The 25,252-nt window shown below is 36.4% G+C and overlaps 1 protein-coding gene across 2 annotated transcripts in view; it reads right to left on the reverse strand.

The window, feature by feature from the left end:
* The window catches only part of SLIT2 (slit guidance ligand 2), a 356,666-nt gene that overhangs the window by 29,250 nt on the left and 302,164 nt on the right, over nt 1-25,252 (reverse strand). For both annotated transcript variants that reach the window (XM_082728507.1, XM_082728506.1), the window contains 3 exons: nt 14,870-14,994; nt 14,605-14,702; nt 13,187-13,326 (listed from right to left, as the gene is read on the reverse strand). In XM_082728507.1, the coding sequence (XP_082584633.1) occupies nt 13,187-13,326; nt 14,605-14,702; nt 14,870-14,994 (363 nt within the window). The remainder of the gene's footprint in view (nt 1-13,186; nt 13,327-14,604; nt 14,703-14,869; nt 14,995-25,252) is intronic.

Consider the following 25,252-nt stretch of genomic DNA (forward strand, 5'->3'; position numbering starts at 1 on the left):
AATGTCCCACCCTGTAGGGGTGGATAAATGTCCCACCCTGTAGAAGCAAGACCATCAGAATTAATGTTCTGTTTGGAGTGAGGAGTGTGTCAGCATAGAGAGATCCTAGGGAGTAAGTACTCTTAATGGGTGAGATGATATTTGGGTTGTTGAGTTATTGCTTAAAATGGCCTTTCTGACTTATTCAGTATAAAAGATTGGCTTGGTTGCAGGAAAGTGAACTATTTTGTTTTGTTGCTGTTTTTTGGGGCCCCGATTCTTTATCGGTAAAAATGATCTTCAGGAATAAAGTTGTGCAAGGTCAGATGAGACTCTAAAAATCTTAACAAAAAAAAAAAAAAAAGGAAGAAGCTTCTACAAAGATGGATAATGTAGGCTTCAAGTTAGCAGAGTGACCATCACCCTGAGCTGTACAAGACATTATTGCACTCATCAGGAGTATGAACAAAGAGTCCGCATGTGCCCAGAACCTTCTGAAGTTATGACACTGTGATATTATTAAGATGAAGCAGAAATCCCAATGCATTTCGATGGTTGTTGTGGGAAAGGCTACCTGCAGTTGCCTTGCCTCCTGCTTCATTTCACATCTATGAATCTAGCTGATTAGAATGTTCCTTCCTTCTTGGACACAGAGGGACCCTTCCTTTTATCTGTATTTATATTTCTGGCATCTTAACTTATCCTTTTGTTTACATTTCTTATTTACCAAACATACTGAAATAGTTTCAGAACTGTTCTACAAACTTCTTCCATGATACCATAGGGAGTGATCTCCCTATAGCCTTTTCTAATGATGATAACTCAGACTTTTAACATCACCATGCGCTGTGAGTTTCAACTCTGCATGAGGACCTGTGCTAATGTTAGGAGTAAAATGGTGAACTGTAACTACAACAATGACAAAATGATAGTCCTATTCTCAGGGAGCTCACACATAAAAGGGAGAGGAGAGAGATAGTATTCAATAATTTCACAAGTAACCATAAAATCGTTTGTGGGATAAAGGCTAAGCAGATGTTCTTGTGCTCTAGAAGGGAGACAGACCATGCTAGGGGTGTTTAGGAAGATGTGAGACTGAGACGTTCTGAAGCAGGGGGTGGGGGGTGGGCAGTGCAGAGCAGTAGCAGCTGCTCTATGCAGGAGGCTGTATGCATGGAAAATCTTAGCTCTGACAGACTGGACATGAGCCTGGGAAAACAAAGTAGCTGAGAAGGCCACAGAGGTTGGCAGGGGCCTTGTGGTAGAATGTCTTCACTCCATGAGCAACAGGTACCACAGAAGGGTTTTAGGTTAGGAGTGATCAGATGATATTGGCACTTCGAAAAGAACATTCTGGCTCCGTTGAAGGATGGACTGCAGAAGGGCAGATAAAAATGGACACAACACATGATTCACCTTGTACTTAGGTAGTGGTAGATGAGATGGATGGCCTGGAGAGATGATTAGGAAACAAAATTCGTGAATTTGTGATGGGGTGGATGAGAGCAGGGGAGAGAGAAGGAGCTGTCTCAGACTTCTAGGTTTCTGGTATGTATATTTGGATATACCTTTTAGTGACATTGAAAATGCTGAAATAACCATATTTTCTGAGGCAAAATCAAGAGTTTAAAATGTAGTGTTGTAGTGTTATGGGTTGAATTGTGTTCCTCTCTCTGTCCCCTAAAAAGGATATGCTGGAGTCTTCCCATAGCTCAGAATGTGGCCTTATTTGGAGATGGCCTCTTTGCAAAGATAAAAGTCATCAGGGTGGGCCCTTATCCATTACGGTTGATTTTCTTATAAGAAGGGGAGATATGGCACAGAGAAAAGACTGACGGGACACAGGGAGAGATGACCACCCACAGTCCGAGGAAAGAAACTTACAAGAGCTTCCCTCAAGACTCTCAAAAGGAATCAATCCTGCTGACACCTTGATTTCAGACTTCCAACCTCCAGAACTGTGAGATGTGAAATTTATGTTGTTTTACCCACAAAGTACCTGTTATAGTAACACTAGAAAACTAATACAGGTGGTAAATGCTAAATTATTGGAGAATTATAGGTGGGAACAAAACTTTCAATTTATACCATAATTTCTTTGCTTTCTTTTTGGCCCTTACATATTATTTCTTATTTCATTTCATGTGGCTGTCCTCTCCTTGGACTAAAATTTTCCCTTCAGTCTCTGAGATTCTCTAACAGAGTTTGGAATAAATAAGGCACAAAAACAGGAAGTACCCCATGACCATGACCTCTGCAGTGCCGAAGAGCCAAGGTCCAACAGAGCACAGTTGAGTAGGTGGGTTTTACATTTGTTGTGAGGCTAAAAGTCTCTCTGCAAAGCACTGAATCTGTGTAGACATGGACCAAACCCTTCCGTTCCTCTCCAATGGGAACTGATGTTAACCATTAGGGTTTGCAGGGTAGATGGCCCTGGACTGTAATGAAGATTCTCTTCCCCTTAGGGAATTAAAACGTGAGAAAGGCCAAGAGAACCACCAGCAACTATGTCTTATAGAGAGGGAGAAAAGTGAGTCCAGTGTCTTGTTTCGTCAACTTTACAATGAATACGGAGATTGGCTTAACTTTGCACAGAGCTACATTTAACAACCACTGGATATCTACAGTATTAATTTAAAAATAATAATATCTTTTCCTAGTTTTATTATTTCTAAGACATCAAAGCTCATGATGCCTGTAGGATATCTGAGCTGAATCTTATCACTAATAATAATTAACATTTCCTTCATATATTCAAATTTCTTAACCATGTTTTTTCTTAAAAAAATATTGGTTCAATTCATGACATCATTGAAAAGTTTTAGCTATAGTGATTCTTTGGCAAATCAATGAATAATGAAGATATGCAGTACAGGGGAGTTGACATTAAATGTTTTCTGAAACTAATAAGTATACTGTAAAAGGAAATCAACCATTAATACTAGGATTAATTCACATGTACTCTGGAGTGAGAATTTCTTATTTGATCAAAAATACAAAGCTGATTTAGTTTAATAATTTTCATAATAAAATATTGAGAAGGAATATTTTGAGATAGACCCAGCCAATGGCTAAAAAACATGGATGACGATGCATGATGAAGTCCTTACTCTGGAGAAGTGTCAATCTGGAAAAACGAGAAGAAAGAAAGATGCAGAATTTTCCAGTGTTCCTTGGGTTTCATTTAGTGACTGAAATATGGATAGAATCCTGGCTTAGAGACTGGTTGAATGGTTATTATATTTTTATTTGTTATCAAAAACTATATGACCAAATTCATTATTACTTCCAAAGGGGTTCCTCTTCCTAAGGTAAATCATGCTTTCAGGAAGAAGGTATTTATGAAGAGCTAGCGGATGGACGACTAGTTGATTTCTATCTGCCAAGACATCTGAGCAACAGCAAGTCTCACCTGGCCTATTCAGTCCTCAAAGCCTGCTGAGCAGGAAAGAAAGAGGTTGGTTATTTGGACTCTGGATTAGGATTTTTGGAACTTGTCCACTTCAAATTACTCCATTTAAAATATTCACTTCTTTTATACTGATAAAGCAACAGGAAAAAGTATATTTGACTTAATTAATATCTCATTTTAATTTTTCCAAAAGTTAAGTTATGAATTCAGGTTGAGGATGTCTACAACAACATGATGTTAGATATGTGCACACAACATTGCTGGAACACTCAACCATTGCTATTTCTTGCTAATGTAACCAGTTTAATTTTTTTTCTCTCAGAAACAAAACAAAACAAAACAAAAGTCTCAGAGTGCATTTTGGGAATCATGGATGTATGAAGGGTGAGAGGAAGGTTCTAGGGCTGACACTGCAGGCTGTTCTTATTCTTATTTATAAGTTTTTTAATACAAAAGGATCATTAATATTGATAATAATAGAAAGGGGACTTATGACAGCAATCTGAATAAGTGAACCAGAATTCTAACGTTAAGCTTAATCTGTTTTAACATTTTCAAATATATTTGTAACAGGGGAGGAAATCTGGTTCACTCCCCCAGGACATAGAGTTTTGGAGGGTCAAATGTGTCATTCTTCAAATATCTGCATTTTGAGTTATTGCTTGGCTCAGGAAAATCCTGAATAAATGGTACTAATTTTACCTTACTTGAAGTGGTACCGCAAGGGAAGTTGTCAAAAACAGTAACATAAAAAAAATAAAATAAAATAAAACAAAAACAGTAACCTATTGGACAAAATAAATGAGATTTAATTTCTTATCAGTACACTACTTCAGGTCAAAGGATACTTTGATCTATATTTTTACATCTCTTTATTCCCATTCCATTGACTAGCAAATTGCCTGGCACAAACTAGATACTCGATGGCTGCTTGAATAATGTGAAAGACAGCACTTACTTGATTGTTTTACAAAGGGGGAAAAAAACCCCACAACTTTTTAGAAACCTTAATGATGGAGACCCAGGTGGTATAAAGAACACAAGGAAGAAGAGAGAATAAGGAACAGCAGTAGCAGAACTGTGTTCTGAGACCCCAGCCCGAGGTGCACCCTTGCAGGCTGGACTAGATGCCCAGACTGCAGACTCTCTGATGTCCCCATAATCTCATCTGACAATGAATGACTGTTCCAACTGGAAATGGAGAGTCTGAATTCAGAAATGACTGAAGTCCGCATGTTGGCACTCAAGTGCCACGGTTGAAAAGGTAAGATAAATGGACCTAAATGTTTCTCGTGACCAACATTTTAAAATTCCATCCAATTCCTGTAAACAAAACAAAACAAAACCCAACTGTGCATTTCCCATTTGTTCTTCATTTGTATAAAAGAAAAGCATTTCTCTTTCCTCCCAACGATCTTTCAGTGTAATAAGGAGGTAGACGAACTGAGCAGAGGGAGGGATGGGTTGCCGGGAGTCATCCCAGAACTGTTCATTGAACTACACTGGGAAGAAGAGAATTTCTATTTTCTCCTTTTTTGATGAACCAGTCCAGCCCTGTTTGTTACATTTTCTGCTCAAGATGATAATCCAGGAACCAGAGCACATTAACATGAACAGATGTCTTGTCTCCAATCTGAATATTCAGTATCCTTACCAATGATGATGGTAATAATTGACTATATTCATCACTAAGAGTGTATTGTTTTCTTTCTTTCCCTTCCTTCCTTCCTTCCTTCCTTTCTCTCTCTTTCTTTCCCTCCCCCCTCTCTTTCTCTCTTTTTCTCTTTCTTGTCTTTTCTCTTCCTTCCTTCCTTCCTTTGTTCCTTCCTTCCTTTTTAAAGAACCAACTCTTCCTGAGGATCCTTTTTAAAAATATGATGCTTTTTTCAAAAAAAAAGATTTTATTTATTTATGACAGAGAGAGATAGCGAGAGAGGGAACACAAGCAGAGGGAGAAGCAGGCTCCCTGTTGAGCAGGAAGTCCAATAAGGGGCTTGATTCCAGGACGCTGGGATCATGACCCGAGCCAGAGGCAGATGCTTAATGACTGAGCCACCCAGATGCCCCAATATGATGTTTTCTTATTTGCATTTACTAGACTGATATTCATCCTTTAAACAGAAAGTTCAGTGACCTCCAAAATATCCTCAATAAACTACCCAGGTATTTCCCACTTTTCTACACTTAATTCCACTGTTTGTATTTCTATATAAGGAAATGATCCTGAGAGCCCATGAGTTCTTGAAGATCCAACTGCCACTGATAAATGTCCTCTGGATGTAAAAGGTGTGCAAAATGGGCCACGTGCAGAAGGGTACATGGCCACAGAGTAACCTCATGATAAATAGTTAATCATAATTCGAAATAAGAAGGCTCAAGAAAATATCCAGTACATGTAAATAATAACATGTTCTGAACAAGGAAAATAATTTTATGTTCTCAATTTTGTTCTAAGTAAGATGAAATGGGTTGCTCCATAATGCTTTGTTAGACAGAAAGTTTGATTAGCTTTCATTCAGAAAAGTCTTTTTTCATTTATCACATAATAAAGTAACTATATTATGCTGCTAACTTTCTTGGGATATGAGAGAAAATGGCATTGTATGGGTAAAATAACTGACCCAAATTGAACTCGAAGTGAAGAAGCAAAGCCAAACAGTTTGCCTGGTAGGCAAGTTAATGTTTTATGCATTTGACAAAATCATGTTTGATGTTTGATGCCCTGCATAAGGTATTTTCTCAATAAATATCTTTTGAATTTTTAAAAGGAAAAACTTACCTCTCCCTAAACTAAACAAAAAAGGAGGTGTTTTTCAGCGCTTCCTCATTGGAACACCAGCCTAAATAATGTGGCCAATTCCAACCACTACTGAAACTGTAGAAATATTTAACTCTGTTTTCAAAATAAATAAATCCAAATGAGTTTGAATAAAGCCTAGTTCAGCTAAACTGTCATTCTGGGCTCAGTGGGCCCTGCCTAAGAACTAAAGAGCAAATAGGACCTTTAAGATGTTTTCAGAGATTCAAATTTAAGAAGGCTTTGAAAGGTAGGAAGTTGAAGGCAAACCATATTATCTTGTTAGGCTCCCATAATATTCTCTCTAGTTAAAAGAGACTGCAAGCATGATGGTAGCTATATTGACTTTGACATAAAGTGTTATACATTTTGAGGCAGATTTAATAGCAGAAAGTGTCACTGTTATTAAGAGATCATAACACTTTGGAAATATGAACAAAGCCTAAAAAGAAAAAACAGTGAAATCCAAGAGTTCTTCAGCATTTAATATTTCCTTATACTTCAAAGTCAAATTAGGGGGTAAAGAGAACAAAAGACATTTCTAAAGTCTTTCTATTTGACATGTGCATAGAAAACAGAATTACAAAATAATAATTTAGAGAAAGATGTACTGAAAAATATGGGAAGAGAAATTTCCTTCACACATACAATTTACTTTAGGTAGGAATTTTTTCTATCAAAGTTCTCTTAAGAATTCTTATGCTGTTAGAATGGCAGTCCCTGGTATTTCTGAAGTATAGAAATTTAATATTGTAAGGTGTTTTCCCATACATGCTCCCATATTGTTCTCAAACACCTATGTGAAGGGGGACAGATGTCACTCACCCTGTTTTTCAAACCAAAAGAAAAAAAAAAAAAGATGCAAGGAGTTCCAGAGTTGATAATATTAGTGCCAGGATGAGGAATCTGAGCTTTTCCCATTAGCTATACCAATTCATCAGTATCCCACTGCCCCACATGATGGAAGGTAGCTTAATCAACAGGGAAATAATTAATTAATCATGCTGGCACTGATTGGGCACTTTCTTTTTCCTTTTTTTTTTCCTACTTGTAGATAAAATAGGTTGTGTGCACCTGAATTTCGTGGCTACACCTTTAACTTTTCTCAAATGTACATAAAAGACAATTATATACAGCAAGTTGAAGAGAGAGCCGAAGAGCTTGTTTACCATAAACGATCAGGCAAAGCCACTAGAGAATGTGAAAAGATCCCAAATGGAAGACAGCAGCCCATAAGAAGGGACTGATTCCAGTGGAAGGCCCCCCGAAATCACAGGGCATGCCTTGGGGTCAGTTAGACATTAGTTTGCATTTGGACCCCTACTTAAAAGGTATATATCCTTGGGTTAATGTTTTCACATTTTATACGAGTTATTGCTTAAATCCTTATTGTTCACATCTACAGTGTTCTTTTAAGTTGACAATATGTCACTTAATTATGGAGTTTCTTTTATCTAAGAAAGCTACTCTCTGCTACAAAGAAGTGGACATTTAATTTCTAGTTAAGGTTCAGATTAAAAAATAGAGAATAATTTGACTGCTTTTCAAACAAAGTCAGTCAGCAGCAGGTTCTTGGAAATAGAAGGCGCCTTTTATAAACATAAGCATCAAGTTTAGTCAACATATGAAACCACATGGTGATTTAAAACACTATTACACTGCCAAGCTTTTTCCTGAGAGTACATATAACTATTTAAGGGCATAGTCCTATAAGAGAACAATTGCTACTGTGTTTCTGAGATACAATCAAACCTTAAACATCCCTGTCCCAGACCACCAATTGCTTTACTTGTAAAAAGAAAAGAGGACATTTGCCCAAGAATAGTATTGGATTCATTAATCCTCTGAGGACCGCACAGGCTATATTTTAACATTCTAAAATACAAAGCCATTTTTTTTCATGTTTTTCAACTTAGCTCTGTACATAGTAAATGACCAACACAGCATATCACCTGAATAATGCAACAGAAAAAAAAAATGAAGTCCTTAGTAAGCAGAGACAAAGAGAGCTGCTGTATAATGGACTCTATGTTAGCCCTATCATCCTACACAAATGCTTCGCATACAACAGGAAATGTCAAGACAAGCACATATAGTGCTCCTGCAAGGATGCTGTGCCTGCCTGTAACACATGAAGACATCGGTCAACTAGATAAGTAAAAACCAATGTTATTAGTAATAATTCTGAATCTTTAAGATGGAATTTTCAAAGAATTCATGATTATTCCCGAGAAATGCCTATTGCTGTAATTACTCTAGGACTTCCTTTCCTGGGCCCTGATGCTTTTGGGGAGCTATATGGACCATGCTGATGTCAATGATTAGATATGGCTCTTTTTATAATTTGAAAATACTGCCTAATATGACATTCTGACAGTGTGATTCTAAAAATCAACCTCTTGGGGTTTGTAATATTTATTTTATAAAATATTTTAATAAATATACACATCTTCTAATATTTTCCATATATCAAATTACTAAAGATGTTAGTTTAAAGTTATGGGAAAATTCTCACTATTTAAACATTTTTCTATCAATACCTTATACTATACTGATGACCTGTATTTCATTGTAAAAACAATTCCTGTTTGTAATATCTTTAAAAAGTAAAAGCATACCAACAAGTCAAAAGTAGAAAATACTAGTCTTTCTTTTCAGTCACCCCTTCTTCCCACTCAGAGAATTTCTTTCATAGCTTTCTAGAAATTGATAAAGTGCACTTCAGATGCCTTTTTTATGGACTTTGGCATTGCTATCCATATGTCAAGGATCCAAATGACTGATTTGACATATTAATTTCAGATTTTGCCAACATTCCTTTTACCACGTACACACAATGAAATAAATCTATGTAGCTTTAAAAGAAAGAGGGAAACTCACATGAAAATCATAATAGACTTAAAAGGCAACTAACCTTTTTCCACCTCATTCAGATTAGCAGCTGGCAGCGACAAAGACAGAAGAGACAAAAGACTTTTTACATTGCAGTACAACAGCAGAGCACACGAAGCCAATGCGTAGCAGTAACAACAGAGAAGCCAAGGGTGAGAGCAAACTGAAGCAAGGCTTAGATTTCTTACCTACAGCCGGGCCAGACGCACAAACATGGAGTAAATGAAGCAATAGGCAAACGCCATCACAGGGAGCGAGAGGTTCTGTGTCTAAACCGGTTCATTTAACAACCAGCAGCTCTACTTTTTAAGATGTGAACTTTATGATTTGTGTGTGGGCATTGGTGATTTGGAAAACAAAGGAATAGTGGTACAAAATGGAAAAACTAAAATGGTCTGGATATTTTTGACAAAATACATTCTAAGTCTTTACATGCCCAATTTGTACGGAAGCTTTCGTTCACTAAATTTATATAACCTCATTAATGCTATTGTGGTTTACACTGTGATCAAGGTTGTGTCTTCTCCATATACAGTCCCATGAGAACAGTGTTAAGAAACATCACCTTAACAGAGTTGATCCAGGGTTCTGACTCTCAGAAAACTTGCAAAAACATATTTTTCGATTCAACACCTGAAGTTCATACCAGAGCATCAGAACAGGTGTCAAGTTTGTCAATATTTCAGGGATGCCATATCTACAATTTTCACTTTCATAGGTTTTGAGCTTATATAATTTTGAGGGATTCCTTGAAAATTAGCTCCAAGTTATGTGCTGTTTTTAAGAAGGATATAGTAATGATTAAAAACAAAAAATCTTGCAAGCTAAAATTAAAACCTGAGAGTGAATTTTTAAATTATTTGTTTACTAATTCCAGAGTCTTACTTTCTGAACCCTTAGCATAGTAATGTTCATTTAAAATGTGAATAACTTTCCAAAAAATTAATCTTATCTGAAAAATACTAGCAAGTAACCGTCATGCTATACAACCAGAGGACAGATAATGTGTTGGGTTACGTAGAAAAGAATAGTTTTGATAGTTCGGGTGGGAAAGGCATAGCAAGGATTAGATAATAAAAAACAATATTGACCCTTAAAAATTTATGTTGTCAATCCCTGCAGCAGGAAAGAGCAGTGAGTTTTTTCCTTTAATAAATCAATAACTATTACTGTGATGTTTTGGTCACAAGGGTTTAAATAAATTTAATTTCCCAACGGTGGTTCATTTTGTTTTGGATATTTTTAGCTCTGTTTTATAGCCTGCCCATCACATCATGAGTTCTCTGTCGGTCTGCTTTCAAATCTCTGAATTTTCTCTGTTAACAATATTATGTCCATTTCTGACTCTTGACACAGGTGCCAAAAATAAAACCTTTCACCATAATAATTTACCACCTTTTCCCATGAAGTTTTATTTGTTCCTGCTAAACAGTTCTCTTTCTCATTGTTTGCCTTTGGCGGTATAGAGTAAAACATCTCCAAACAGAAAAGCAACTTATGACTTGAGTGATTTTTAAGCAATGACAACATGATTATATTCCCCGAGCACAGCAGGGGTTTCTTTTCCCAGGTCTCCTACTCATTAATCAGATTCCAATCTTAAATCTAAAACAATACAGCCGCATTATTAAAAAAAAAATTCCTTCCTCACTACATACTTGGATGAAGCATGATATGAAACTCTAGAGTCCAATTTATGCTTTCCTATAATTAAAGGCCACTTATGTGCCACTGATTTCAAAATTTGCAGATGGTTACTTGATATCTTGTAAATGAGCTCATTTCACATATGAACAAAAATACTACTATAGCTAATGGATGGGTTACAAATGTTCCTCATATAGATATCTGCTCCAATGCCAAACTGTCAAACTCTTTGTTGCCCCCAAGACCCAGCCCAGTTACAGCGGTAATACCTTTATGTATAGTAGGCTGTGAGCTTTCTACTGAGTTCAGTGTTTTTGTTTATCCTTTACCTAAATTAAGGAAAACCAGTATTTGCAATTGCTATGACTAAAAATGTGTCAGTCTCAGTTCTTGTTGAGAGGCAGATGACTCTGGAGAGATAGTTATGGCAGATTCCCACATGATGGCTTTTAGAGATGTCACATTTTGGTTAAAAAGTGGTTTTGTTAAGCCTTAGGAATTTTTTGATATGTTTTAAGGATCTGACAGGGGGAAATGCAGCTCCATGATACTTCTCAGAGGAAGCGGCACTGAACTGAATCACTTAGGATGGAGAAAATGCATTTGAGAGGAGCAGGTGTAGGAAGGAAGCTTGGAAAATGAAGGGAGAGAAGGTAAGATAAGACTCAAAAGAAATGGATTAGGAATAAGATACAGCAAATCTAAAGCCAAAGCAGGTGGACCCCTCTAAACCAACCAAGAAGAGTCTGCCATCTGATGTAAATTATCATAAGAAAAAGGTGGGTGGGAACTGAGTACACAATGCTTTCAAGCCTAGGGTTTCATGGTGGGGGTACAGAGAAATTCTTGGTTTCTGTGCTCAGGAGCACATTGGCTAACCCAAGCATGTTTGAAATGCTTGGGTCCAATTTGTCCAGATCAAACTAAGCCCTTTTGATAATGATTAGGGCAATGCTAGGAAAACAGGATTTTTCTGTCCTAGGAAGGTACTAGGTAACAGATGTTAGTGCAAACACTGGGGTTCTATACAAGTCTAACTTAGCTCAGCCAATAAAACTCAGATTCTCAGTGGCTCCAAGGGCTCCAGAATCTGTTCATGGAGGTCAATGGCATGTCTCTGAGGCATGACACAAGTAGTATTACTGTGAATGTGAAAGCTGTGTAGCACCTACACTTCCCAACCATCTCAGGATGGGTATTTGCTATCCTTTATTAATGTACAATATCAAGGAATTCAAACTAGCCACTAAGGGCCCCAAGGGCTGCATTTATGTGATAGAACAAATACGATCCAACATATTCACATTTCTACTGGAAACTTTATATATTACATTGCATGCTTCACTGGCGTTAAAGAAAAAAAAAAACACATATCATGGAAGAGAGAGGTTGAAAGGCACTCAGACAGATCTGGGATGTCAAAACAGAACACTTCTCTTACCTAACATTTTCCCACCAAGAAAAGTACTTAATAAAATGCAAAGTTTGAGTATTCCATAAAAGCTTAAATTTCAATGGTATTCTGACAAATCCCTGGGAAAGTGGATCATGCAGATGTGCTCTCATCTTTTCGTGTTTAGAGATGTTAACCCCAGTCATCTACATAGTTATTTTACCCTCTGATATTCTTAACTATGCATTAAAATTGTAAGGAAATAAATGATTAAGGAAAAATACCCATCAAAATGAAAATGGTAATTTTGGAAAGAGTGACAGAATCTACTTTCCCACCTTTTCTTACAAATAAAAGGCGTAACATTCTCCTTTTCTCTATCAACTGTAAAATGCAGTGGTTTATTACAGAAACAAGAATCTAACTATTATGCTTCTCATTCACAGTCCCCCAAAATCGATCAAAACAGATATTCTGACATAACCGGTGGGTCTAAACCTGACATTGGCTTTATAATAAATTGGTTTGTGCAGAGAAGTTTACCAGTTCACAAAGACAGGAAATTTTTTACCCCCGGATACAAAATATCGGGAAAAAAGTTGATAATTATAAGATTAACCAGAGTGCTCAATATCTTCTTGATTATAATTTATTTTGAAGGACATGATGGACACAAGTAATTTCAAATGCTTTGTTATGTTTTGCCTATGTGAAAAAAATGTCCCCCCTTTTCACCTATGTATTATTGGTGAGTTGGTTTGTATAAGAAAAATGCTTTGCATGAAAAATGTTATCCAACCATGGGACTAAAAGCTTCAGAATGAGAACTTCTTTTTCTGCTCGATAGAATGACTTTATGTAGATCCCTGTGTTCTGAGCCTGATTGGTCTTTCATTTGGTTGGCCGAAACCCTCTTAACTGTCCGTTATTCACATTATATCTAATTTTCAAAACACCTACCAGTTACTGAATAATACAATGTCTTACTACACATATACGGCACATTGGCAGTGATGCTTTCAAACAGACACACTATTGATGGCACATAATTTCCTACTCTTCCTACCTGTGTATTCAGGTGGACAAAGGCACGTGTAGTTATTAATTCCATCGACACACGTAGAGTTATTTTCACAGTCATTATCTTCACAGTCGTCAACATTGACTTCGCAATTTTCTCCTTCAAATCCATCAGCACAAATACACCTGAACACCAGCGGGAGAAAAGGCAAAAAAAGAAAAAAAAAAAAAAGAAAAGAAAAAAAGAAAAGAAAAGAAAACCATGTTCGTGCTGCCTTTTAAAACCATATGGTCCAAAAATTGAAAATAAAAAACTAAACACATCAATTACAGACATTTTAGCTGTAAGAAATTGAGTTTTAAGATACTTTTAAATGACATGTAGTAAGCATGAATTTAAAGTAGTATCTGCCAAATCAGAAATAATTTGCAAAAGAAAATTTATGCTGGCTGCAAGATGGCAAATAATCCATACGTCAATACATCCAGTATATTCACAGGTCTAAAACACAAGCAAAGTTTATAGCCCTAAATATCTTAATCTCAACTTTTGCCCTAATAAAATGATTCACGCTTCTCTGCTCATAAATGAGGAGGAACTGGTTCTGACTTTAAAAATTACACCACCTCCTATCCTAGCTATTTTGTTCCTCATGTCTCAAAACAAAAAAGAAATATGATATTAAAATTACATCTTCCTTGCCATTATAAAATGTAAATGTTCTCGTTAAGTCTCAATGAATACAATATTTCAATGACAATAAAACATTGTACACTTGCTCTTGATAGGAATCAGAATAATCTTTTAAGGGACCATTTCATAACAGAATGTAGAAATGAAGAATACTTATTATAAAAAGTGATATTTCTAACAAGCTTTGTAGTAGATTAACATTCTATATGAAATTATTACTGCCATTATAAGAACTCTATTTCATAATTCATGAAGGACATCTGAAGTAATTGTACTATATGATTAAATAATTCCAGATTAAAAATGTTCACAGCATGTTTGTATACTCATTTTGTGGTCTGGAAATGAATCATTAATTTTCTGTTTCAGTGGGACCCACATCTTATCTTTACACACTGTCTGTTAAAGCAATACACAAAGCAACAGATGAATATACAACTTGAAGTAGGAGACTATTGCCTATTAATTAGCATAACAGAGTCACTGCTTTGTCTTGACCTAATCTGAGTGTATGAATCATACCACATGCACATGCATGTTTTAAAAAATGTCTTAATTTTATAGCATCATGAGCTGAGAATACTGTAATGTCTCCACTTGTTTTTCATATTACAGTATTTCTGTGAAGGACTAATACATATTGTCCTGATGAATACATTTTTGGTATTCTTTTAAAAACAACACTCTTTAATTTGAAAAGGAACATGAATGTTTGCTTAATTATTCCTGCCCCAATGCTTCAGACAGAATATTATAGACTAATGACATACCAGAATCCATCTTTTTCCCCTTCCTTTAAGTGGCAAGTTCCTCCGTGTTGACATGGGTTACTGATGCATGCATGAATTGGGACATCACAGTCCTGCCCCTAGAGAAAGAATGACCAAGCAAAGTCAAGTGTGAATAAAAGAAATCTCTCTCTCTCTTTCTTTCATTCTGTATATATACATATATATATATAACAATAGAATAATGAGGACCCACCAAAGAAAGCTATGTTTTCAGATCAGAGTTCCCTCAAAACCTTCTACTGACCTTGAAGCCATAGGGACAAGTACAGCGATAAAAGTCAACTGGATCATTGTTACAGGTGCCATCGTTTTTACATGGGTTTGATAAGCAGGGATTACATTTAGCTAGAATACTGACATCCACAGGACCTGAAAATTAATTAAAAAATATAAGAAACCCATGCTTTGTATTTTTAGTTCTCTTAAATTATTTAAATGCCTTAATGTAACAGTAGATTTCATATAAAAATATTGGTCACATATCTGTATGTATTTCTCTTCCATGAATAGAACAGAAGTCAACATCATTGTACAATGTTCAAGAATTCAACAGGAGACCATCTCATTGACAGGCATGGTGAGAGTGCCCAATGTCAGAGCGGGACTATGGGCTGTGAGCTTAAGTGGTTAGGATCTGCTGTTAGTGATGCCAGTGTCATGGGATCAGTCCCCTCGCAGACCAAATAGCCTGTGTGGATGCATTCCATGGCCATTGCCTGCACTTTAACTTCAGGCAGCTGTCATGGAAATGCATACCTTTATCCCAAAGAGGACTCTGTGTGTGTGTGGTTGGGGGGGGGGTATTGGGGGATGTGTGGGTGAGTTTAATGCATAAATAGAAATACATCAGTGCAATAAAAAATACAAGAGTATGCACCTGCCCAGAAATCATTAGTCCAGTACTTTACTTTCACACACAGGAGATAGAAAACAGTGTCACTTTCATGCATCTGGAAATAAACCAAAAATGTAATTTCCACTATATTCTCCCTCATAGCCTTTTGGTTCAGTATGTTAACACATTAGCACAGGCATGTGGGGGGTGAGATTTCTGCTTTTTTTCCCTCCAAGAAGAAAATACTGTCAAAAAAAATCTTCATTTGCAATCTCACCTTTGGGAGACACACTTTAAAAATCACCTGATCCATGAAAGGTTTCGATTAAAGGCAGATTCATTTGCAGCCATTTTCCTTTGCTTGCACATATTCATTCCATAAATGGCTAACAATGTGGAAACTGTACTGTCTTTGATAAAATTATGTTCCACTGAGGCTACTTTTGGCCATATTTCTGAGAGCTCATTAGACCGCCTCTTGGCAACCGATGAGGACAGTATCAGGGTGACATATTCATCTATATAAAATGCACATATTTTATAACATAAACATTAATTATGTTTCTGCCATCAGCAATATCTCTGTAGTTCTTTATCCTCACTGGAACAAGCGGGATAATTCCAGCTGTAAGCTCATCCCACGTAACTTCCAGCAAAGCTATCTGAGTCGACGGTTCAGCATACCCCTTTTCCCACTATCGCTGACCTAACCTTCTAAGATCGCTGCACCCGACAATTGTAGGATTTCTGCTCATATAAACTACCATTCATCAAACTTTTCTAAAGATTGGAGTTTATGTTTGTGAGTTATTGGTTTGCTCACAGAAACAGAAATACCATGTGAATTATCAGGTAGGCATAAGAACTCTGCATAACTGTGTATTCCCTTACCCAAGAAAATACAAATCCAAATTCATGTAATGGTTATGGAGTGAAATCCAAAAGAGGATACTGTTCTGTATTTGTCGGTTTTTTTATTAGCAAAACCCCTGAAATCTTTCTATGAAGAGATTCCTGTTTCTTTTTTAAACATCTGGAAATGGATGGCAGTTCTGGGAATGACTGCATTAATGGAAAGGGGTGGTGTTTACTTCCAAGGACACCTCAGTCACCAGAGAGGCCCTGCCAGTGTCTCCTTCACTTTGTCTTGGTGACCAGAGTCACTAATGCAGTTTTATATCAAATCACAGCTGGAAAATTGCTGGAATGAAGAACAAAGTGATGCTCAGGGACATTTAACTTCTCACCCCCTCCCCGATGTGTTTATTAAAAAAATTTAGCTATTCAGCACACTGAAGAAATAAATGCTGGCATTTGTGTTAAATTAAGATAATACCCCAGTATAAATAGCCTTGTGTCTGCTAACCTCTTAATGCTTGGGAATCTTCAGTAGAAAAGCAAGTAGTGTGTACCTTAGCTAGGGCAGAAGAGAGAATCTAACTTGAAAAAAAGGTGCAGGGAGAAACAGCTACGAAGGTATGCAAGCAAAACAGAACATCAGCAAATGTGTGGACTGTTAACACTCATCTGGCCACTCCGCAAGAAGACCTTGAGGACAATTGTCTCTTGGTCTATTTCTGGGCTTTCGACCTTGTAAGACTGTGGTTTGAATAGAGGAGTTCAGGGTTGGCAGTTTCTATGTTTATGCTGTGGAATGTGATATTTTTCAAAAATTATGTTTAATTGGTTAGATGAGAAGCCAGAGATTGTTTCAAGAAAACCAATTAAATACATCCTGAAGACTGTAATAGAGTACGCGGATATCAAAATTGCCAGCCTGGAGTATTCCAGCTTAGCACAGAGCCAAGATTTATTTAATAAATATCCACGAAACTATATCTACTATATTAATCAATAAGCACTAATTTCTCCGCTTTTTTTTCCCAGGACTAAATTCGGTTTCCTATATAATTATTCCTGCTCAACTATTTTCATTACCTGGAATTTCTTATGGGTAAAAACCACATGAGATCATTGCCCCTCATCTATATTCAGTTTAGCTGAAGGAATCAAAATATCACCCTTTCCCACTTGCACAGGTGTTTCCTGATCTCTTTCTTACACCTGTAAACTGCCTCGGTGGCATCAAAATTAGGATTATAGTTCTAAAATACTGAGTTCTAACTTCTTCATGTTCCTATAGTTGACTACTACAGATAGCCTTCTACTTGCTTTTTCTTTTACAAACCCTTCTTTTAAAGTCAATACTTCATAGATAATTTCTTATTTCTAGTTCCTGAGGTTGAATGCAGGGTAATTCAAAAAGTGTTTGTGAGTTATCAATTCCAAACAGTCTTTAATATCCTCAAGTACCATAAGAAGATGTAATTCGTATTTGTTTTATTTTTATTACTTTCTTTATTTTTTATTTAGATTATGATTCCTTCTAACTAAGCATCCTTCCTATAATGTGATACCAACCATTTATCTAAATCTGCTCATTTCTATAATCTAAACCCTCAGAATTTATATCCCTTGTATCTGGCTCTCTCCTTTCATTCCTCTTCCCACCAATATATTGTTCCTCTTCTAAGTCTACCTTCTATTTTCTCTTTGTCTTCAATTTGTGATTTATTTTCTAGCCAGGATGCTTTCTCTGAGATCCTTTCCTGCAAAGTTCTTAGGCAAGGGGAAATGACATCTTTAATCCATTTCTATAACAAGGAGATGATATCACAGCAAAAGAGTGATACTAAAGTCATAGCAAAATTGTAAAAGAATTAGCACAGCTCATTAGAAAAAAAAAACCACAGGTACAGTTTTGAACACTTGATTATTCCCAGATGAAGGATGTGCAGAGATAAGAATTAGCCAAGTCTCTTATCATAATGCAAGTAATCTTGGAACAGAGAATCTGAGGTCCATTACACTACGTTAGCAACCCAGATTTGTTGGTAAGTGCGTGGAGCTAGAATAATGGTAGCCAACTCAACGGGTTGCTTTAAGCATTAAATGAAATGGTAGTGAGTTTTGAGTACAAAATACAATGAGAGCAAACACAGAAGCCACAGAAAGTTCTGACAGTCTTCCTTAGACTTCCAAAGAAGGTGGGTAGCTGAGAGGAACATGAGTGGCTCACTTAGGAAGAGAGAGGAAGTCTTCCTCTGCTTGTTAGCTTCCATTTTAGCACAAAGGCAAACTAGAGGTTTTTATTTATTCATTCATTATAGGTTTCACTGGGTACCTTCTGTCTATGCCAGGAGATGCTGAAATGTGGAAAAACTGTGGGGACTATTATCATCAGAATCATGGGGGAATGGTAGGGAGCACTGCGAAATAATTATTCACAGGGTAACAACACCTAGAGTTAATGATTTTATGTGTTTAAGGACTAACTGCGATTCGTACATTTAGCGTGGACAACCACCAGAAACATTACAACATTGGAAGGGAACTTTAGTTCTTAAACTGCTGCCTGGCAAAGAAATATAGCTTCCTTGCTGATACAACCTCACCAATCTTCAATCTTTCCACCTGCCCAAAGTTAACTAGTCTCAAGGAATTTTAAATGATTGTTAACACATTAGCCCTTATAAGATGTGTGCCACAGAGAAGAAAAAAAGAAATCCTGCTTCAGAAATACAGATGTTTACTAATGTCACTGAAATGAAGGAGGGCATTCTAGGATAACTAGGTTGATTTAAGATTCGGTCTTGACTTCAGAGAGCCCTCTAGCATCAGTGGTATGGATTGGAAGTGTGTTTAGCTTAATAATTCAAAGGGAAAACGAGCCAAAAGTTTGGTTAACAATTTGTCTTTGCCAGCTACTTTAATCTTTAACAGACAAACTGCTGGACCTCAAATCCATTAAAGCTTGTAGGCAGACTTGCTTACTTGACTGAAATCACTAGCTATGCACCTGACACCAATATCACCACCCACTGAGAATTGCATTCTCACTTTGATTTATTACTAAAAGCTCCAGACACAAATTTCTAACTATATCCCAGAGTTCGCCTTCATTCTGGCATCCCTTGGAAACCCAAGTCAAATAAGAGAATGCTCTAGCATTGCCCTTGTATAAAGTCAAAGGTACATCAAAGACAACCCAGGGAAAATGTAGGGGGTATTTGATGTTGGGCATAATTAACTAAAACGAGGTTTTTATTTAAAACCCCAAAACTCTAAGCTCTGCTTGCTATTACATTGCTGCATTTCTTAAGTGTTAATATCAAATGCATATTTCTTAACAACATTCCATCATTAAGTCATTCATTTATCAAATATTTATTGAGGTTCTACTTTATTGAGGAGCCAGGCAGTAAGCTAAGTTTTGGGAGTTCAAAGGTAAGTGAAATGTTGAAATTTCCGGAAAAACTTACAGTTCAGCAGTAGAGACATGTATATACGTCAATTATAGAATGCACTTGCAAGAGGATGTCGGAAATGAAAATGCGTGTTTTGGAAAACGTGTTATAAGTTTCTGCAAGCCTGCGCAGGGGAGGAATTCACTAGGGTGCACGGAAATATTAAATCCGTAGTTTGTTAGAAAAATCATGCCTGACATTTGAAGCTATGGGATTGAAATCAGTTAATTAATAGGGGTAGAGAGAGCATCTTCTATATGTCAGTATTAAAGAATGTAAGAAAAAGGTGTCAGCAAAGGAATGAAGAAAGAGCAAAGAGAATGTACAAGAAGGACCAGTTAGCTACCAATGGCTAAGACGACAAACAAAGAGGACTAAAAAGAAGCCAGTGAAATTGGCAAGATGGAAACCGCTGGACTCCCTGTAGTTCTACTGTAGGATTGAGGATGGTCAACAGATAATAAGGGGTTAAAAACCTTACAAATCTGAATTACATAAATGATTGAACAAAAACACGAAGGCTGCATATTACACCTCTGGGATCACTAGGCTTGGCTATTTCCTATATATACATGTGACCTCAGGCCAATAAAAGAACTTCTTGAGTCACAGCTGAATGGAAAAGGACAATAATTATTTCATGAAATTTTATCACAAGATTGAATATCGATGTACAATATTTAAGAGCAGAATACGAATTGCTGGTTCTCATCACCTATTAATATTAATGTCTGTTAAAATTTTCCCAGTGTTTTAAGTTTCCAAAAGTATAATGAAAAATAGTCCTTGTTAAAAAAAAAAAAAAGAAAGAAAGAAAGAAAAAGAAAAATAATCCTTGTTTGTTTTTTAAAGATGGTGCTTTTGGCAGCTAACTATGTACAAACCTGAATATTTTCTTTGGCCAGTGAACAATTCATAATCCCAGAAAAGCTAAGTTTACTTCAAAATTATAATTATGTACTAGTGCTAATAAATTTGAAAATGTAAAAAAGAGAATCCCAAGCAGACCCCCACTGAGGGTTGAGTCCAACACAGGGCTCAATCCAATGACCCTGAGATCATGATCTGAGCCAAAATCAAGTCAGAAGCTTAACTGAGTGAGCCACCCAGGCACCCCTGGGCTATATTATTTAATTGCCTAAGTGGCTAAGGACAGTATTAACCAGTAATTCTGAGACACAAAACAAAGACCTCAAGATTTTCAAGAACTTCTCTAAAAGAAAGATGTTGATCTTGCTAAAGAAAAAAAAAAATGCCAGTATTACTATATTACTGCTGAGAAATGTGGAATTTCCCCCAGGAATCCCAGAATTTAGAGGAATCTTAATATATAAAATTAGTGGGAGAGATTCTTGCGGTGGTGAAATGTTGATAATCTTGAGATATATAAAAGTCCTGGGTTTTCTGACCCTTTATCTGACATTTGTAAATGAAATAATGAAGTATGTTGAGAACCATATTCCTGCTTCTTTATCTGAGCTCATGGCTACCAGACACCTATCCATTTGGGGCTCCTCGTCTCTACTTGACTCACTATGAGAATCTCCTGAAGCCTAATGGACCTGGTGGTATCAGTTACAATTCCATGATTGTTTGATTTGGATATATGGTATTAATATCTTTTTTTTAAATATTAAATAAACAAATTTATTTATTTTTGAGAGAGAGAAAGAGAGAGCATGAGTGCACACAAGTGAGGGGAGGTGCAGATGGAGAGGCAGACTCCCTGCTGAGCACTGGGCTGGATCCCAGGACCCTGAGATCATGACCTGGGCGAAGGCGGGCACTTAACCGACTGAGCCACCCAGGCGCCTGTGTTATTAGTATTTTACATATATTTCCATTGCCAAACCTTCATTTTGTTTTGAAATTATCTGTTTAAATGTATTTATCAGTATACTATAAACTCCATGAAGACAAGCATCTTTCTATGTCTTGTTTACAACATACACTAGATTCTTAATACCTTGGAACTCTGCCTGGTGTGTAACAGGAACTCACATAATATTTGGTGAAGGAAAGAAGGAATATATCATTCATTTCCACCAGACTTTTCACTCTTTGGCACATTTAAGTGTTTAATAAATGTCTATCAAATTAAAGGTGAACAACTTTAGTTGTCTATAGAGTTAAATCTTTTTGAACCAAGAGCAATTAAAAGAATATCAGAAATTAACAATATTTTGCATTCCATGGGGAGGGCAAAAATCTCTGTTTCCCTACAGACTGCTTGATTATTCTAACATCACGTGATAGTTAAAAGATGGACTGGAAATTTGGGTTGTCAAGAGAAGTCGTGACCATTTACTACCCACTCAAGAGTGTTCTAATCTGGATGTTAATTAAATATTCTCTGATAATCTACTTCATCCCGTTAATTTATTTCTGTTGTGCCCTGAATCTATGATATTTAACACAAAGAAAATACTCTGAAAAATGTAGGATAAAAATCGTTAACTGAATATATTATTCAAAATAATGGCCTAGCCTTTCCTAGCAGAGAAAACATTTAAATTATATTTATACATAGCTATATAAACATGGGTTCAATTAAAGGATATTTATCTTCCTGTGGTAATTTGAAATTACATATTTACAAATATTAATATTAGGAACATGTACTTACATGCTTTTCATGAATAAAATAAAACATATTAAACTGGCATAACTATGGGAAAAGTTAAAATATTAAAAACTCAAATTATAAAATATTTAAAGAAGTGTCATTTTACTGCTTTCAAGCTCATAAGGCCTGTTAGCTCAAAAACTCAGTACTCAGTAGATTTCTTAGAGTGAATTATTTTAATTAGCAGATTAGAGTATTTTGACTTTTACTAACCCACCTATTATGAATAAATACTTTTAGCAAAGCATATGAAAGTGATTCAAATTTTTCATTTTCTAAGTATGTTCTAATAGAAAAATGGCACTCTTCTTTATTTTGATTTGTATTGAGAATATTCTTACTGAAAACTATAAAGTAAAGTTCAGTGGTAAACACCGGAGTCAGTGAGTCTAAAACTCTGGCTCCTTGTCTTAGCAGCTGAGTGATGCTGAACAAATGACTTAATCTCTCCGAATTATATTTTCATCTCCAAAATGGGAAAATAACAGTATTTGCTTTAGGAATGATACAAAGATTACAAAAGATAAGTAAAATCTTCAGCATAATGCAAACCCTCGATATAAGCTGTTGTTAGTAATTATTTACTATTATCAGCAGTAGTTACAGTAGTAGTGGCAAAGATGCGATCTGAACTGTCAAAAATCGTCAACTAGCAGAGTCTTAAGACAATGAAGCTTCACAATAGTTTGACAAATACCAAGAAATGATGGCAAAGGGCATTATGAGTTTCAATATTTGCTATCACTCTAAAAGTATATTAAAGTATATATTAAGTATAGAAAAACTGAGCAAAGTTAGTCTGCCAAATGCAATTAGACTCTATTTGGTGAGTTCTGCATGTCTGCGTGTCTTGTCACCTGCCCTACGCCCAAGTGGTCTGCTACCCAGTTTATGGTATGGCTTGAAATAGAGACAACCTGTTGACATGAGAACTTCATGGATACTAAACTGAATCACAGTTCCAGCATTCTCCTGCAACACAGCTCTGCTTCTGTGGCATACTCCTCATGCTTGACAGCCTACCCCAATGATTGGCTTAGATACACCTGCACTCAGCTTTTCACCACCACTCTCCTCTGACACGATTTCTTCCTCTGAGCTTTTGTAGAACCACACTATCCAACATGGGAGCCAGGAGCTGTGCCTGACACTTCCAGGTTAAATCTAAATTAAATACAATTAAAAATCTGCTTCCTCTGTTGCATTAGCTACCTTTCAGCAACTGTACATGGCCAGTGACTATCGTGTCTGATTGTGCAGATACAGAACATTTTTATCACTGCAGGAAGTTTTATCATGCATCCCTGATCCAGATTAATATTCCCTCAAGCATATTTCCATTCACGCCACACTAAGAACTAAACAAGATGCTATTAAAGGAAAAAAAAAAAAGTCAGAGCACTGAGATGGCTTAGTCAGTTAAGCATCTGTCTTCAGCTCAGGTCATGATCTCAAGGTCATGGGATCTAGCCCTGCATCGGGCTCCCTGCTAAGCGGGGACTCTGCTTCTCCCTCTCCCTCTGTTCCTCCCCTCAACTCATGCTCAATCGCTCTTTCTGAAATAAATAAATTAATTTAAAGAAAAAGGTCAGATCATTTAACTATATCTTGAGTTAAAGTCATTTATGTATGTGTGTATATATTGGACTTCTGAGAATGTGTAATAAAAGATTGTGAACAATGTCTGTCAGAGAATCGAATGCAAGTATGTAGCTTTTCTCAAATTTGTATTATCATGAAATATTGTTTAAAGAAATATCTCCAGGGAACTCTAAACTTTGAGAAAAATACATAAGCACCAGCATTTTTTTCAGAAAGGAGAAAACAAGTTTCCCTGGGTACAGAGAAATATAACAAAATCAGTTTACAGTTTGTAAATACAGATTGTATTTGCCCATACAATCTTTCTAAAACACATCTGCCTGATGAAGATGCCCAAGGGAAAGTTTTAATGTCAGATTCTCTTTTCCTGCCTCTCATCTGACAATCTCCTGCACTTTCCAAAACAATGATATGCCTTAACAACACACTAGAAACTTTGGGGCACTGCCCCAAAGAAACAACTGCAGTTACAAAAGAATATCACAAAATGTCAGTTATCTGCAAAACCTCTTGCAATCAATGCACATAATCCCAGAGAGGCATTTCCAGTGAAGTTTTACTTTCAGTTTTTTAAAAAGGTCTTATATATTTATTTATTTATTTACTTACTTATTTGTCAGAGAGAGAAAGAGAGAACGAGCACAAGCAGGAGAAGTGGCAGGCAGAGGGAGATGCAGGATCCCTGTTGAGCGACAAGCTGGATTTGAAGCTCGCAACCAGGACCCTGGGATCATAACCTGAGCCCAATGTAAGTGCTTACTCACTGAGCCACCCAGGCATCCCTCAATTTTTAAAAAAACATTAACATGCTGATAAATAATCACGATGTCCCAAGCAATGGTGCATGGGTATTAACAGCAATTCAATTTTAAAAAAAATTTCAAAACTCAAAGATTTTTGGACATTTTAAAAATTCAAATTTTATATATATATATATATATATATACATATATACATACACACACACACCCCTTTGGAGCAAAATAATGAGACGATTCTCCAAGGTACTGGAAACAGAAACTCAAGAAAAAAACCAGAAGTTCAAGTAAAAGAACAGTGTGAAATCTACAGAGAATCTTGTTTTTGTCTCTGTTAAATTAGCTGTGATATTTAGATTCCATCTAATACATTTAGAAGAATAACAAGAGTTTTTTTGTTTTTTGTTGTATTTGTTTTTGGTTTTGTTTTTTTGAGGGGTAGGGCCGTGAGGGGTAGAGGCAGAGGTGGAAAGAGAATCGTAAAGAGCCTCCTTACCCA

This window comes from Mustela nivalis, assembly GCF_964662115.1.
Source record: "Mustela nivalis genome assembly, chromosome: 4".
In the NCBI taxonomy this organism is placed as follows: domain Eukaryota; kingdom Metazoa; phylum Chordata; class Mammalia; order Carnivora; family Mustelidae; genus Mustela; species Mustela nivalis.